At 39.0% G+C, this 16,620-nt stretch overlaps 1 protein-coding gene across 4 annotated transcripts; it reads right to left on the bottom strand.

The window, feature by feature from the left end:
- Window positions 1-1,528: 1,528 nt before the first annotated feature.
- LOC144567464 (DNA (cytosine-5)-methyltransferase CMT2-like) lies at window positions 1,529-16,087 on the bottom strand. Of its 4 annotated transcripts, none has more exons than XM_078317608.1 (21): window positions 14,905-16,087; window positions 14,305-14,333; window positions 13,797-13,896; window positions 13,092-13,199; window positions 12,894-13,013; window positions 12,693-12,786; window positions 11,905-12,086; window positions 6,951-7,016; window positions 6,585-6,830; window positions 6,271-6,329; window positions 6,109-6,175; window positions 5,670-5,999; window positions 5,188-5,256; window positions 5,002-5,088; window positions 4,777-4,864; window positions 3,855-3,973; window positions 3,671-3,775; window positions 2,877-2,920; window positions 2,698-2,767; window positions 2,210-2,313; window positions 1,529-2,133 (listed from the first exon to the last, which is right to left on the bottom strand). In XM_078317608.1, the coding sequence occupies exons 1-21, from the start codon at window positions 15,640-15,642 to the stop codon at window positions 1,884-1,886; spliced, it is 3,075 nt and encodes a 1,024-aa protein (XP_078173734.1). In that variant the 5' UTR covers window positions 15,643-16,087; the 3' UTR covers window positions 1,529-1,883. The 4 variants fall into 4 exon arrangements, with proteins under 4 accessions (XP_078173734.1, XP_078173735.1, XP_078173736.1 ...); XM_078317609.1 differs by having other exon boundaries at window positions 13,797-13,893; XM_078317610.1 differs by lacking the exon at window positions 12,693-12,786 and having other exon boundaries at window positions 12,854-13,013.
- Window positions 16,088-16,620: the final 533 nt, after the last annotated feature.

The raw sequence follows: 16,620 nt of genomic DNA, 5'->3' as shown, positions 1-16,620 counted from the left end.
AATACATGTGGGGACCACTCAAAATAAATATGTGTGTGTGTGTGTTTGGGGGGGGGGGGGGGGGACCATACAAGTTTCTAAAAATATGAATATTGCCATAACTATCTGGGAGACCACATTACTTAATTTTTTTTTACATATAGCGCTGGATGACGTCTGAAAGTATTTACACCTATGTACTGAAGTATTAAAATTTTATTTTGTAAGTATTGATACCTATGCATTGAAGTATTTATACCTATGAGGTTAACTATTTTTGTTATAGAAATATTGATGCGGAGATTCAAGATCCCCACTACATTAGAGGAAGGATGACGCGGAGACCATTGAGGGACTAGAAAAGGGAATCATCACATCAAGTTACTTTGAAAGTATTAATCTCTTATTTCCCAATTATTTATATTATAGGTTGACGCGCAGACTGAGAAAGGGGGCCATATAATTAGTGGTGACCATAGTATAACTTTCATCTACTGTAGCTGCAAAAACAGAGAGAAAATTGGAGTATGGGGATGAATATAATTATTCTAAACCTTTTTAATTTAATTAGACCTCTAAACTATTTAAGTTAGTCAATCAAACTCTTCTGTTAACTGTCCTGTTGAATATATGCTGACATGTCTATTAAAAGAAAATAACAGGTCCATGTCATCTTAAGACAAAAGACAACATAAAAGAGATGACCAGCACTCTTACAACGTTTTCCTTTCTCCGGCACTCCTCTCCTGCTCTGCGATGGTTGATTAATCGCCAAATGAAATTGAGATTAAAAGCATCACAATAACTGCAGGAGCATTTATCCGTTTCTTTCTTTTATTTAAAATGGGCACTCCTCTCCTGCTCAATGTTATAAAATAAATAATTTATGAATGCCCATTTTGTAACTCTCAAGATCATCAATCACTTCAAAAAAATTCCTCAAAAAATTATATTTTATTTCTCCATATTTATTCATAGAATATTCAAATGGCTCTTTATTTAAAGTCTATAAAGAAAGACTTTATAAGTTTGTATTGAATATGAAAAATATATGAACAAGAGATAGTCATCATTTGTTCATTATAGATATCTTGTTAATTTTTCTTCATCTTCAATTAATAACACGCAAATAAAAAATTTGTCATTATATTTCTCCTCTTCGCGCATTGATTCGTCGTATTTCCTTCTGAAGTATGTCGCATAGACTTCGGAGACAGAGAGGGGATCTGGTAGAAGGGGAAGAAATTAGGAGTGTTCTCCTCTTTCTCTCTTTTTTTTCCACGTCATTAACTCGGACAATACAGCTAGATTGATTTATCAACATAGTTAAAGGAGAGATTCAGTTACAGAAGGGCCTGATTGAATGTAACAAAAAAGTTTAGGGGCCGATTGAACTAAAGAAAGTTTAAAATTCAGATTGAACCGAATCTAATAGTTCAGAGGCTGAAAACATGACTTCTTTTTTTTATATATTTATCATACGAAAGAAGTCTCCTTCCCAGAAAATGATGAGAATGGACAGTTCAAGAAAATATTTACTTGAAAAAAAACAGTTTTAGTAAATGAGCTGACAATGCTATTCTTATTGATCTTGTCTTAAGAGCAAGCTACATTGCTTATTACCAGTGCTGCAACTAAGTTATCTAGCAGATATGCAACAATCTACACACTACTAGTTATCTAGCAAATATGCAACAATCTACACACTACTCTGTTTATGATCCTACTTCATCTTTAGCAAGGCTAAATACCTCAAGCAAATAAGAATGTTAATTTAATCTTAATGGAGAAGACATCTCTTTGCCAATGGTCATGTTGGTGCTGAACAGGGCACAATTTTGAATTAAATTAGCATATATTAATTAAGATACTGCGCACGAAAGAAGGAAAAATCTCTATATGATCTAAATCTGCATTTCAGGTTCAAATGCGGAAGAAACTCTCTCCACCAATTTGTCAGTGGAGATAGAATTGATGTCGTCCTTTGGTTGAGCTGATAAGGTGGAGAGTATTGAGTGGTTAAGAGAGAAAGAGAATTTGGGAGGGAGCGTCATGAGAGGCTCGTCCCCACTCTTCTTTAGCCATGCTGTGGCCAACGCAAAACCCAATGCACGACTGACAGGTACAGCCACTGCATTTCCTATCTGGCGGTATCTGCAACCAAAATACAACCATTTTAGTGTTTGCAGCTCAAAGAAAAGTAGGTGCTCATAAGAAATATGTAGCATACCTATCTTTAACAGATCCTTGAAATCGGTAGTAGTCAGGGAAACCTTGCAACCTTGCACTCTCTCTTATAGTAAGTATCCTGTCTTGCTCAGGGTGTATTATGGGCTATACAGGTTAAAGGAACAAACATCAAATTTCAAATAGACCTTGGTTTTATTTTGGATAACATCACCAGGACCAGGACAGTAAAGGTGGTACTGGTACAGTATGAGTACCTATGGTAACACTGTGTAGCAGCACTCATATATTTTTGCTTTTATCTTGCTTCACTTCCTTGGTTTTTATGGTTTAGTCCAGGTTTATTAATCAATTCAAGTCTAATGAGAATCTAGTAAGCTTTACAGTTTTCCTGAACCAACAGCACAAATATTTTTGTTCCCACACAATTCAGCTACAACACATATTAATTATCAGGTATGGGGGATTATGCATCATCCCATGCAAAATCGAGATTAAAATTGTGACTTGAAAGAGTGTTGGCATTTGTACCATGCAATGACAATTGGGTAAAGTCAGCACTGTCGACACAACCTCATCCCACCACAACCGAGCATAAGGTCTGCAAAACATTGTCCATAAATATCATGGTTAAAGTTTAAAAAAAAAAAAAAGATTGAATAAGTGGAGGGAGAAAATATAATGTATAATGATAGTAGCAAAGCTCTCACCTCAATGACTTTCCATCTTCATAATTTAGGGCATACTCAGGTACCTAAGAGGAAACGAGTAGATATTAGTATAAATTTGTAATGAGGCTAAACTCAGACCCCTATTTTGGTAAGCCATTCCAACTGGAAAATACCAGTCCAGAGCAGTGGCAACCTACTACACACTGGCAATTCAAAGAACTGGATCTGATTTATTGCCAAAAGCTAAGGTATTAACACTTTTTTTTTTTGAAAGATTTGACAGTGGCTGTCAAGGTATTAACACTTGGAGGTATCAACACATGGATTGGCAATACAAAGGTCAATACTAGCAATATTAATTAATTAGAAAAGGTGATGTTGGAAGATCAGAAGGTAGTTTTTTTCCTCTTTTTCTGTCAGTTCCTGAAAGAGGTTAAGTACTAAAGTACTACAACAATGATCATCTTTTGTAGATCTTTCATTAGGACTTGAAAAGAATTAAAAGAAGCTTTGTCCTGCATGATGTGGAGACCACTGCAGAGGACTTAGCTCTGTCAGTGGGGTCCCGGATGGAGTGAAGGAAACTGGTGTTGGAGGACAAAAGTTGTAGCAGGAAGTTGCTTCCGGGCATGTTTGGGGAAAATAAAGGGGGCATTTAGTGACATCTTACCAGAAGGTATTATTGGTACAGATAGGCTAGCTAATAAGATTTGTGTACTGCAAATAGTCAGGATGGTTGTAATGGCGACGCACTGATGATGTTACTAAAAGCTGGAAGCAAATCCACTGTTATTTAATAAAAAGGGGAGAAGAAAAGTTGACACCTGACATACCAGGGGTCTACCAGATGGTAGCATTATGCGGTCCATTTTTGGGTCTAGTTTAACAACATTGTCGGAGCCTACTATCAACCCTTGTAGGTCTCTAAAATTAGCTCCCTGAAAGTTAAAACAAAACGAAAAATAAGCTTGATATTGTTTCTAGGAATTTTGGAATTTAAATAATTTAAAATGGAACCTTTCTTTTGGGAATTTGACAAACGCGCATATAGTCGTCTTCATACAGTGGCAAAGGGCGATGGTCATAGAGTCTAGGCTTTGAATCATTAGAACTGCTGGATCTTATACCAAGCATCTCTGCATATAAATCAAATAAAATAACAACAAACCTAAAGTTAATCAACTAATTAGAACAGTCCCCTTCAGAGAACAATGCCAGAACAGGAAACAAATAAACATTATAGTGGTTTTTTAAGTTATTCAAAACCATTGTAAGAGCTAAATTTGAAACATATTAAAAAGGCTTTGGAAAGCAAAACAAGAAAAGCTTGTTGTTGCTTTCATTGTTTTTCACCACTTGCAATTACTATTAAAGTACTTTAACTGGTATTTTTTTTTTTTTTTTTGAGGGGGGGGGGGGTGTGCTAGGGTGAATATCATCCGATTTTTTTTATTTATAGGAAAATAAATACATTAATATCAAAATAGGAGTAAGATTTCGTGAAATTTCAAAATATAGGAAGAACGTGATAGTTTATCACATCCAGGATTAACCGTAACTCTCCGCACTTACACTTGGTAATTAACTAAAAAAAAAGAAGTTACTGGACGTGATTGTTAACCACGTCCAACAAATGCATTGTTTTTTTTTTTTTGAGGGAACAAATGCATGTGGCTGGACGTGATCCTCTATCACGTCCAGTAAATTTTTTTTTTTTTTATAGTTAATTAACAAGTGCGGTGTTTATGGTTTAGATTAACTGGACGTGATAAATCATCACGTTTTTCCTATATTTCGAGATTTTACGACATCCTACCACTACTTTGATATTTATTTATTTATTTTTCTATTAATAATAAAATCGAGAATATCATATTTAAAAAAAAAATACATATACAAATAATAGCAATCAAAATATTAACATCGGAAAAGCAAGTACCAAGTTTAGGGGTACGAATGAATCTCTGGAACTCAGTCTGAGGATCTTTTTCATGACGCATCTCATCACGCATTTCCTTATTAGTAACCTAAATGTTATGGCTCAATAATCATAAGAACAGACAAGGAATTGCATTGCAAAGATTTACACTGTAAACGGCATTTCAGAAATTACGCTGTGCACAGCATTTTAAAAATATATTGAACCATTGAAGTTTTTACTTACTGCAGGGAGATCAGATAGAATATCTTCGAGAACAAGTGCCTTTTCGAGCTGAAGTGGCTTATCCTCGTCATATCCAACTAAGTTACGCTGTAAACCAGGAGCATTGAAATAACATATAATAAATTTTCAAATTAATAATAAAGAGTGATTAATTAACTTTAAAAAAAACAGTAAAAGAATTTTTACCTCAAATTCCAGCGGAGAGCCATACTTCTGAATAACTTCGTGTGTGGGAAGTGGAAATTGCGGTAATTTCTTGAAGAGTGAAGAGTGCAAATGTTAGGCAAAAAAGTGGGTGAAAGAATATAAATTACCCACTGAAGCCAAAATAGTTGGGGAAGTTTACAAAAGGTCCCTGATACATGATCCCCTACCCAAACCCCATACCAGTACCCAAAAGAGTAAGACAAGTATTCTCAAAATCTATACCATGTACAATACTCAGTCTGGAGTTCATACCATTTTGGCTACCAGTTGAACTCATTTGGACCATTTTCCTTTACTTGACCTATATAATGGCACAATTAATTTGACAGTAAAATCAAGGCTTAGCTTCTATGCTAACCAACACATCAAAGCCAACAGATAACAGAACAAATGGATAAATCAATAAATAAATAAATAAAACAGAGCAATACTATACAATCACTGCTATTAAAAAAGCCTGCCTGACTATGATGACAACCCCACAAAAAAGCCCGCAGTCGGAATTGAGGTAGCCCATATGAGCCAGCAGCCATGATCCCTAATCTTGCTTGATATCTCATATGTACCAATCTGCTGATGGCATATCTCCCAAGTGTACCCTTGGCAAATCTTAGTATGTCAACTACATTCTCCATCAGGACATACTTAGGTTTGAGAAATTCAACAATGTCCATAAAAACTTTGATCTGGCGGTTTCTTTCATCTTCCAATGGTGCATCGAAGTTCCTAAACCGGTTGTATCCACTTATTCCTTGGCAAGGTGGGCCTCCACATATTGCACCTACTTCCCCCTAAACAAATTAGTGTAGAAAAGAAACAAGTGCTAATTAAATAATGTGACACAAGTGTCAGAAAATTCAGAACTTAAATAGAAGATTATGAATGAAACATAGCTCCTACCGGAAGTGGCAAAAGATTTTTCCTGTAACCTTCAGTAACAAATTCCTTCATTACTTCCTCACAATTACTGAAATTGTCAAATAAAAAATTAAAATAAAAGAAAAGAGTTGTTGGCCACAAAATGAGGCAACTTCTTGTTGCAAGATATTGAATTGCACATACCTTAGGCCCTCAATTGACTCCCAAGTGTCATCATTATGGCTGTAACCTTTCCAGCGTACCTTTAAAAAACAAAAAACAAAATCCATCATATGCAGTGTGTGACATCCTAAATAGATGTAATAGACCAAAAGTGACGTTTCATGGTTGGGCAGCATCAGGCGAGTTAACTATTAGTTGACGTTTAACACCGAATTAAGGCTTTGCTTTAGTTGCATATGGAAGTACCAAAATGCCATTGACTATTGCTTTTGATTTTTGGACCAGTAGGGTTTGGTATGGTTCTAGGATGTATCAAAATGTGAGGTGACAAGTACCTTGAAGTGTAAACCACGGTTACCGTGATTGTTTGGGTCACCATAACAAATATCAACAAGCTTCCAAACTTCATACTCCTCTTCATCCGATGAAGAAGAACTCTTCTTTTTGTTGGAATTGTTCTTTCTAGAATTTTCCTTCCTTCGGTTTACACTCGCATCCTTGTCACCATTTATGTACTTCTTACATAGATTCTCCCACGCCTTGAGCAAATCCAGGAAATCTTCTGCAGTCTCATTCCTGACCTGTTTGTGCTGTGTCAGAAATTCTTTGATAGAGGCAAAATAATTCATAATAGTCCGCAACTCACATTCGAAAAAGACCAAAAAAAACGGGGGAAAGAGGATAAAAGGGAAAAATGGTACCCGAGTATCAGGATGATTTTGTTGCAGACTCTTGCAAGCAACTTCATCAAAATCAATAGCCCATTTCTGTACGAAGATAATGAAATGGCTGAAAAAGATAACATAACCAGCAATCTGGTAAAAACATGTGGTCATCTAACCAGACCTTTAGTTGGTCCTTTTTGGTTATCTAGGATGATTTATTTGTAATTTAAAAAACACATAAACCAGTATTGTTAATATTAAACAACAAATTTTAGTTCTGAAGATGAAACTTGATAAATTACTAGAAAATGGTTCACAAATGAATTGTAATTTTATTCATTGCTCTCTTTGTGCCTATATAGACGTTACATTTTACATATGGTATCCAATCTCTAAAATCTTTTCTTACCAAAGATACCTATAGTTTCTATAAATGCATAAACATACCATAAATCTCAACACTCCCTCTCAAGATGAGCAAAAGATATCCATCAAGTCCATCTTGTCATATAACCTAACTAGATCTATTGAGCTAAGTCCTTTGATGAGACAGTTAGCTACTTGATCTTCAGTAGCTATGTGACTCAGCTCCAATAGTCCACTTTCCAGCTTTTCCTTTATGAAGAACCTATCAATCTCCACATGTTTGGTTCTGTCATGCTGCACGGAATTGTTGGCAATGCTGATCGCTAACTTGCTATCGCACCAAAACTTCATTTGGGCTCCGTGATTCATCTTGAACTCTTTCAATAACCCCTTCAGCTACAGCATTTCAGCAACTCCCAATGCCATAGCCCTATACTCAGCTTCTGTCGTTGATCTCGCAACAACTGGCTGCTTATTGTTCTTCCAAGATACCAAGTTACCCCCTACAAACATGCAGTAGCCCAATGTGAACTTCCTGTCATCGAGGCAACTAGCCCAGTCAGAGTCACAATAGCCCTCAATGTTCATGTGCTCATTCTGCCTAAAGATCAAGCAAATAGCCCAGTCAGAGTCACAATAACACTCTTCAAGTATCTCAAAATGTGATACACTGCGTCCATATGGCCCTTCCTAGGGTCATCCATGTAGCGACTCACCACGCTCACTGCAAATGAGATATCGGGACGAGTATGACTCAAATAAATCAATCTGCTTACCAGTCTCTGGTACCTCTCACGATCAACCTGTTCTCCTGCCTCTGCACTCATCTTGACCTTCACATTAATTGGAGAAACTGAAGGCCTGCACCCCAACATGTCTGTCTCTGTGAGCAAGTCTATGACATACTTCCTTTGGATAGAACAATCCCCTCTGCTCCACGAGCCACCTCAATCCCAAGGAACTACCTAAGCTGTCCCAAATCCTTCACCTCGAATTCCTTCCCCAATTTTGTCTTCAATTGTGCAATTTCCCCCTCATCATCCCCAATAATGATCATATCATCGACATACACAGCCAGCATAGTAATGTGACCATCATGTTGTCGAAAGAACACCGTGTGGTCGACATTAATCTGCTGATAGGCCCCATGCCTACCATAGCATTCCTGAACCTATCAAACCAAGACCGGGGAGACTGCTTCAACCCATAAAACGACTTCTTGAGCCTGCACAGCTTACCCACTATTTGGTTCGTGCCAAACCCTAGTGGAACCTCCATGTACACCTCCTCAACAAATCACCATGAAGAAAAACATTTTTCACATCGAGTTGGTGTAACTGTCATCTCCCATTCGCTGCCATAGAAACCAGTGTCCTCACTGTGCTCATCTTCGCCACGGGTGCAAAGATCTCATCATAGTCAATGCGATAGGTCTGACTGTACCCCTTAGCTACCAACCGAGCCTTGTAGCGCTCAACCAGACCCTCTGAATTCTGCTTCACTATGAAGACCCACTTGCATCCAACATCCTTCTTGCCTGGTGGTAATGACACAAGTTCCCAGATTTTGTTCTTTTCGAGAGCCCCGAGCTCTTTTAACATGGCTGCTTTCCATTTCGGATCTCCCTTATCAACTTGCCAACACTTAGGGATAGAAACAGTGTCTAATGATGCAATGAATGCTCCATGTACATGTAATATGTGTGAGTAAGAGACAAACTAAGCAATATCATGTGAGAAACCATAGCGATCAGGAGAATGTCCCGCATTGGACCGAAGAATCCGTCTCAATAACATGGGAGCGGGAGGAGAATCAAGAGGAATCATATCACCTGAGTACTCTGAATCTGAGCTAGGTGTTGCACGAGTCGGGTTAGGTCGGGACAAGGGCTCGTTGGTACGAGTGTCACTGCAGGCACTGTTCTCTCATTCTGCTTCATTCTCCTAGCATACACTCTCAGCTCCCCCTGAGTCTGAGTCCCACCACCCTCGGGTTCAGCTTCCTCATTTTTCGGCTCCTCAGTCGATCGTCCCGGCACCTTAGCTGATTGTCCCGGCTCCTCAGCCGATCATCCCGGCACCTCAGTCAATCATCCCAGCTCCTCAACCGATCGTCTCAGCACCTCAGCTGATTGTCCCGGCTCCTTAGCCAATTTTCCCGGCACCTCAACCGATTCTTCCCTCAAAACAGAGCAAGGCATCATCCCCACATGTAACAGTCTCTCACCATCACTACTCTCCCCCTCTCGCCTCATACTGCTAGTATCGGGCGAATCACCAAAGTGCGAGGTCACTCTCAAGGAGGGTAATATGGCTCACTTTCTCGAAATGTCACATCCATACTGACAAATAATCGCCTCTCTACCGGGCTCCAACAAACATATCCCTTTTGAGTACCAGAGTAACCCACAAATATGCATTTCACCGCTCTGGAATCCAACTTTCCCACTGTTGGTCTGTTGTCTTTCACAAAGCACACAGTCAAATACCTTTGGAGGAAGAATGCCTCATTATCTCCTTTCAACATCACACACGGAGTCTGCCACTTCAACACTCTAGATAGCATTATGTTGATCAATTGTGCAGCTGTCAGGACTACTTGTCCCCACAAATATTTCGGAACATTCAGGGAGATCATCATGCACCGGGCTACCTCCAACAAGTGTCTATTTTTCCTCTCTGCCACTCCATTTTGTGCTGGTGTGTAAGGGCACGTGGTCTGATGATGTATTCCATGAACTGACAAATACTCCTCGAATGCCTTGTTTGTATATTCAGTCTCATTATCGGATCTCAGTGTCTTCACCACAGCACCATACTAAGTCTGAGCCGCCTTATGGAAATCTTTGAAGCAAGCAAGTACATCATTCTTGTTCTTCATCAAGTACAACCATGTGACACGAGAATAACAATCGATGAAAGTCACAAAAAATCTATGCTCATTCATCGGAGTTGTTAAGCAAGACCCCATACATCCGAATGTATCAGATCAAAGGCATGAGAACTCCTACTTCCTGAGCTTACATATGAACTCCTTGTATGCTTCCCAAACTCACATCCATCACACACAAGCTTCTGTTTGTCAGCTTTCTCATACTTTGATGGATACAAACGTTCCAGTAGGCTGAAAGAAGAGTGCCCCATCCGCCAATGAATCAGAAGCAACTCATCCTCCACACTCACCCCAGATCCTCCTGCCCCCACTCTATCGACCACAGGTGCCAGCGCTGTGTCCATCCCTTTTCTATCCATGTACCACAACCCATCATGCCATGTGCCAGTCCCAAGTATCCGACCTGTCCCCTTCTCCTGAAAGACCATCTTAGGAATATCAAAGGTCACAATGCATTTCTGCTCACGAATAATAGCATTAATAGACACCAGATTTACGGGAAAGGAAGGAGCATGCAACACATTGATCAGAATCACTGAATCGATACATCTCACAGTACCCTTACCAACCACGGGCTGAGCCGTACCATCGGCTGTTTGAATGCTCTCTGGGACTGCTAGGTGAGTATAGGAAGAAAATTCTCCAGCAGCGCCAGTCACATGGCGAGATGCACCAGAATCTACTATCAAATCTGGTGATCTAGTAGTGGATATAGAGGCAAGAGCAAGTGTATCACAAGCCCTCTTCCCCTCATTTGCTCCTTTCTGCCTCCTCTTGAGTATTTGTGAGGCCGCTTCTACGATTATGAGATCCTTCTCTGAAAACCCCACATCAGCCTCTTCCCCTGCTACCACCAGATTTGCCCAGTAGCCTCCTCTTCCACCTCTTCGACCTCCACGGCCACAACCCCGACCTCCAGACTGTCCCCTTCCACTTGAATCTCTCCCCTTGGGTGGCTTAGGACAAGCCTGCTTTAGGTGACATACCTCACCACAGTTATAGCACTCCCTAGTCTCCCCTTTGAACCATGTGTTACCTGAGTTGGAGACCGCTAGTGCTGACTTCACCCCTGGAAGTCCACCTGCACCAGCCTGAAGCCTAATCCGGCTCTCCTCCTTTATAATGGCTGAGACTGCCTCCTTTGCCATTGATCCGACTCAGATCTGATCCTCCCACACCAATCTAAGTCCTGATCCTCCTTCTTCCTTCCTTAGACCCGTTCTTGCACCCTCAAGATTTAGATATTACTCATCTCCCTCTCGCTTCCTTTTCTTGACCCGATCTTGATTTATCCACTCATCAAAGATCGAGATCCAAACCCGATCAACCCTAATGAGGTATCGTGGGATATAAGCTCCCCACGCCGGCCGACCTCAATCAAACAAGCAAGCCTAGGTGGTGGTCGGCCTAGAAAAGAGAAGGAAGCGGCTAGAGAGAAGAGAAGGGAAACCAGCCGAAGATAGAGAGAGAGGCAGCTGCTATAGTAGCGTGACGCTACAGTGTCGCGGTGTTATAGTGCCTATATAGGCATTACATTTTACATATGGTATCAAATCTCTAAAATCTTTTCTTACCAAAAGATACCTATAGTTTCTATAAATGCATAAACATACCATAAATCTCAACAAAATGAAACAACAATTTTATCCTATAACAAATTTATCCTGCTACCATTTGGGTTTCAGATAGCTTTCATACAGTTAAGTTTCAAAAATTAAAACAATGAATATACCGTGACAAGATTTAAGCCGGCAGACTGAGCCCCCAAACAAAGGCCAGCAGACATACCACCACATCCACAATACAAGTCCAACAAAGCTACCTCGTCCTCCTTTTTATTGTGCTTAATAGAGTTGCTTCTTTTATTATCATTTCCTATGATATATGTACTGCCCTGTTTTTCTCCAGAATTATCTATGTACCAAGAAATACACAAAAAGTAAATATTGGCAATAGGTATAGATTAATGAGGAGGGATCAAGTTACAACAATTTTTGAGTTACAATAAGTCACCACAACTATTTTCTACATTTTCAAAGTCCAAATCGTCGATTCAAACCGTTAGATTTGATCTCTACAATAAAATGTGCTTGGAAACCAAATTTTACATTTTTGGAATTTTTTTACTATTTATTAAGATAGGTACAAAAACTAGTCAAATTCAGACCATTGAATTTTGTACCCATCTTAATAAATAGTAAAAAAATTCCAAAAAATGTAAAATTTGATCTGGAAGTACATTTTATTGTGGAGATCATGTTGAACGATTTGGATCGACGATTTGGACTTGAAAAATGTAGAAAATGGTTGTGGCAACTCAAAAATTGTTGTAACTTGATCCCTCCTCTAGATTAATATTACCCAATAAAAAAATGACAATTCTGGATACCAGCCTGACTTGAGTCTAATAACCCATCAAAACATTTAAGTATACACAAGGAAGGTAAGTTTGAGGCACCATATATGACTAAATCCTTGTTATTAATGACGTTTCATAGCATGGAAGATGAGGCAGCGTACCGATATCAATGGTAGAAAAAGTACTGTAGTCTACAGAATACTTCATGTCGTAATAGTAGTAGCAACATGGAACTAAAGTTGATTTCTCACCCACCTTTCATTAAAAGAAAATCAAAATATATAAATTAAGAGTATAGAGATAAACTATGCTCAATCAGGACCTGATAGCTGGAAATGGAGAAAAAATTGAGTGATACATACACCAAGAGGAATTTGCCCGACCCTGACTTTAGAAATTATGCAAACTAGAGGGTTGTCATTCTTCAAGTCTGATAAAAAGAGCCTCTTCTTATCATGAAAATTTGCTTGGTTTCCCATGACCTAAAAAGAAAAAGGAAAATCATGCTCTTTTTGCTTGGTACTTGGGTTTCCAAAGGCATGAAAAAAGCAATAATTTACCGTATCTTCAGCTCTAAAGAACCATTGAACCGTGAAGTAATTTTCACCTATTCTAGTTTCAAAGAATTCCAATATCCGGCCCACATAGTTAGGTTTTCCTGGCGGACCCTACAAATTTAAAATAAAGTATAACATAAGCTGCATTTTTTTAAAATTGGGATCCATTAATGATGGATCAATATGACAATCTTGAAAATCGTTAAAGATAATGCTTTTGAAATCCAACATTAGTAATATGATCATAATATAGTTCATCAAACAATTGGGAACTCAATTGAATATCAATGTTACTCAAATTTCACAAAACTTGATAACAACTAATCTATACGGCCAACAGTGCTTTTATAAGTTCTTTTCTATTTTTGAAACTTTTTGTTTGATTTGGTTTGAAAAATATAGTGAAAATTGTCACATTAATCCACTGTCAATGGATCCAACCCTTATTTATTATTTATAGGAAATTTAGACAATGTAACAGTCTAAAACAAGACGAATAACCCCAATAATTTATATTCACCTATTTATCAAAAGTTGCCCATACCCCCACTCTTCCCCCAAAAAAAATGATTTTATATAAAGGGATTGCTTTTTATTTTTCTAGGGTATGGGACTTGAAGGCCTCAGAGTAACACAAGGGCAAGAAATAATCTTTAGGATATTATTTTTGCAGAATATTGTTCTTAGAGAGAGATATATTTAACTCACTTCCACATATGCACAATCACCCAGAGAGAAAATGCATCCGGATATACAAGCCTGCAAATAATGGCACTTGGCATCCAATACCAGATCGTTGTCATCACTGCTGTTGCACATAAAATATGAGAAAATATCTGAGTAAAGTTGACTAGAAAGCGAAGTAAAACTCTTCCTGCCTGAACCCACACGGCCCAAATTAACCATTCATTATTCTGCAATCAGGTCCCTGAACCTGAACTGTAAACAGATCAAACCACAAACCCTTAACCAAGATTACTAATTTAGAAAGGTAAACCCTCTTAATCCAGAATCTGAATCAAATCCAATTGACCCAAACCTGAACCTGACATAAGACCAAAAACTACCCAAAATAACAACTGACAATGACCAGAGACTAACCAAGACCTAAACCTGACAAATATAACCAGACCTAATTCTCACATTTATTGCTGCTAAGAACAAGTATCTCAAAATTTGTTGAATTTGAAAGTATGTGTGCTGTAAATTAACTCACCTGGAAGGTACTTGGCGCCTCTCTTTTGTCTTCAAATGAAAAAGGACACAAAAAGTAAGATCATAAGAAAAAAACCTTGAAGCTTGAGAAAAAAGAGAAGTCAATTTTAGTTTTTCAAACCAATCTCGATTGGATCAATACGATTAAATCAAAGGCAAGAGCCATATGTTTGCTTTCAACCCTGACCTGTCTTACTAAGTGCAAAACTCCACTTGTTTAACTGACATCATAACTTTTCGACTGGTCAGTTGTTAAATAGAGAAGTCAACTCCAACCCAATAGTTTGTCCAATTAATGTATAAAAAGACAGTTTAGAACTTATGTTAGGAATTAGCGAGACATAAATTGTCCCATGTTTATGTGTCAGCAGAATTATTGGAAAATTAGCCTGCAATGTGTAAAGCATCGTGGTCGATAAATCAGAACAAGATTGGAGAAGAATGCTAGCTTTTATATACTATAAATCACCTTCTAAGGTCTACACAATGATAAAAGGCTGGTTTTGCTTTTCACCTTGAAAAGCCAGATAATATTAGTAGCAATAATTATTACTTATTAAGAATTAAGTAAATACAACAATAAGTGATAAGTAACAAGTACCTTTTCAATATAGTGATGTGGCCATCTCAATCTGGCTTCTTCATCAGGCACAGCTTCCCCCACAAAGAAGCCCTCATTGACTCCATTCTCCTTTCTATTATCCCGATTAATTTCTGAAATTCGCAAATCCTTTTCTCCTGTGCTCAACTTAACCTTTTTGCTCTTACGACTTGAATAAGAATTTCTGCATTCTGCGTTGCTTTCAAGTTTCTTGTCAGTACTATGTTGTCCTCCATTCTGATTTTCTACAGCAGCAACCAGCCTCAACGAACGACGTGGGGTTATCGAAGATTGGCACTTGATAATTTGTTCAGTGGTAAGTGCAACTGCAACTATCTGTAATTCTCCTTCCAGGCTCACACAACCTGACTTGCTTGTCGGCTTCTCAACAGTGCCATTTTGAGCTACATTGCTCTTATCAAGAGATCCGACAAGAGTGGGCGAGCAACAGGGAGTGAGTGGTGAGGAACAGTTGGCAGTTGGCTCAGCAGGGCAAGTGGCAGGCTCTGCTTTCGTCGCCTCCCTCTCTTGGAATCTTAATTCAGTGTCTTTGCTGCTAGTGGATTTACCAGAATTTGAATTTTGGTAACTGGACTTGCTTCTAGACTGCTCGAGAGTACTACTTTGATCAACATTGCTAGTTTCAAGGGATACATGAAGATCTGAGGACAGATAATAAGACCCTGGAGAGGAACACTTGGCAAGAGGCGGACACGTGCCAGGTTCAAGTACATGCATTTCTCCCTCTAAGCTCTATGGTATCAGAAGTGCTTCCGAAACTCAAATTATCAGAATCCAAGTTGTCTGTAGCCAGTTTAGTGGTACAATTTTGATCAGCGTTGATTTCTTCAACAGCTCCAAGCAGCCCATGAGACTGCAGAAGCAGAGATGGACAGATAGCGAGAGGACTAGTAAGAAACGTTGCAGGAATGGAAGGAATTGGGGACGATCTGGGGCTACTTTTGGTGGGATAAGGAAGCAAATGGAGGAAAAGGAAATTAGGCACGATCGCGGAGTTCGAATTCGATTGAGCAATTTGGTTAGTAGCAGATCCAGCCGCGAGTGAAGGAGACGGCCAGAATGCAAAGGCTGTTGCCCGTTAATTCATCTCCTCGATCAGTTTGTGGGACCCACTGAAAAACGGAAACTTTAGATAATAATAAGAGATTGGTCGGGACTCCGGCGATACGGAACGCTATCCTCTGCGGATGTTTAACCTGCGGTGCTGTGGTTTTGATCTGGTCCGTTCATTTTGGATCGAACGGACTGAATTAAGGGTTCATCAAATTTTGAGTTTTTTTAAAATTCGGACAAGATCTGATCTGGTCCGTCAAATCCGAAACGAACGGCCAGATCAAAACCACCGCACAGCACCGTAGGTAAAACCTCCGCAGAGGATACGCTCCCCCGGCGATACTCCTATTAGAATTGTTTACAAGTGGATCAGGGACGGATGGGAAGTTGGATTATACAATACAGTCACTGGATTGTGGGACCCTAAAAGGAGATGACGGGTCCCAGAGACTCGCTCGTTTAGATTCAAAAGGCGCAAAATGTAAGCAGTTCGGAGATGTGGTAGGTAGGGATCGCGGAGTTCGAATAGTTTGAAACTTTGAATCCGATCGTCCGATTAATATAAATAGTAAGAGATTCTATTGAATTTTCAATTTATATTGAGTTGGTCGGATTTTAATCAGACAGTTCGAATTCGAACTA

The sequence above is a fragment of the Carex rostrata genome, chromosome 16, assembly GCF_964058835.1.
Source record: "Carex rostrata chromosome 16, lpCarRost1.2, whole genome shotgun sequence".
Lineage (NCBI taxonomy): Eukaryota > Viridiplantae > Streptophyta > Magnoliopsida > Poales > Cyperaceae > Carex > Carex rostrata.
This window is presented reverse-complemented; position numbering and strand designations above follow the sequence as displayed.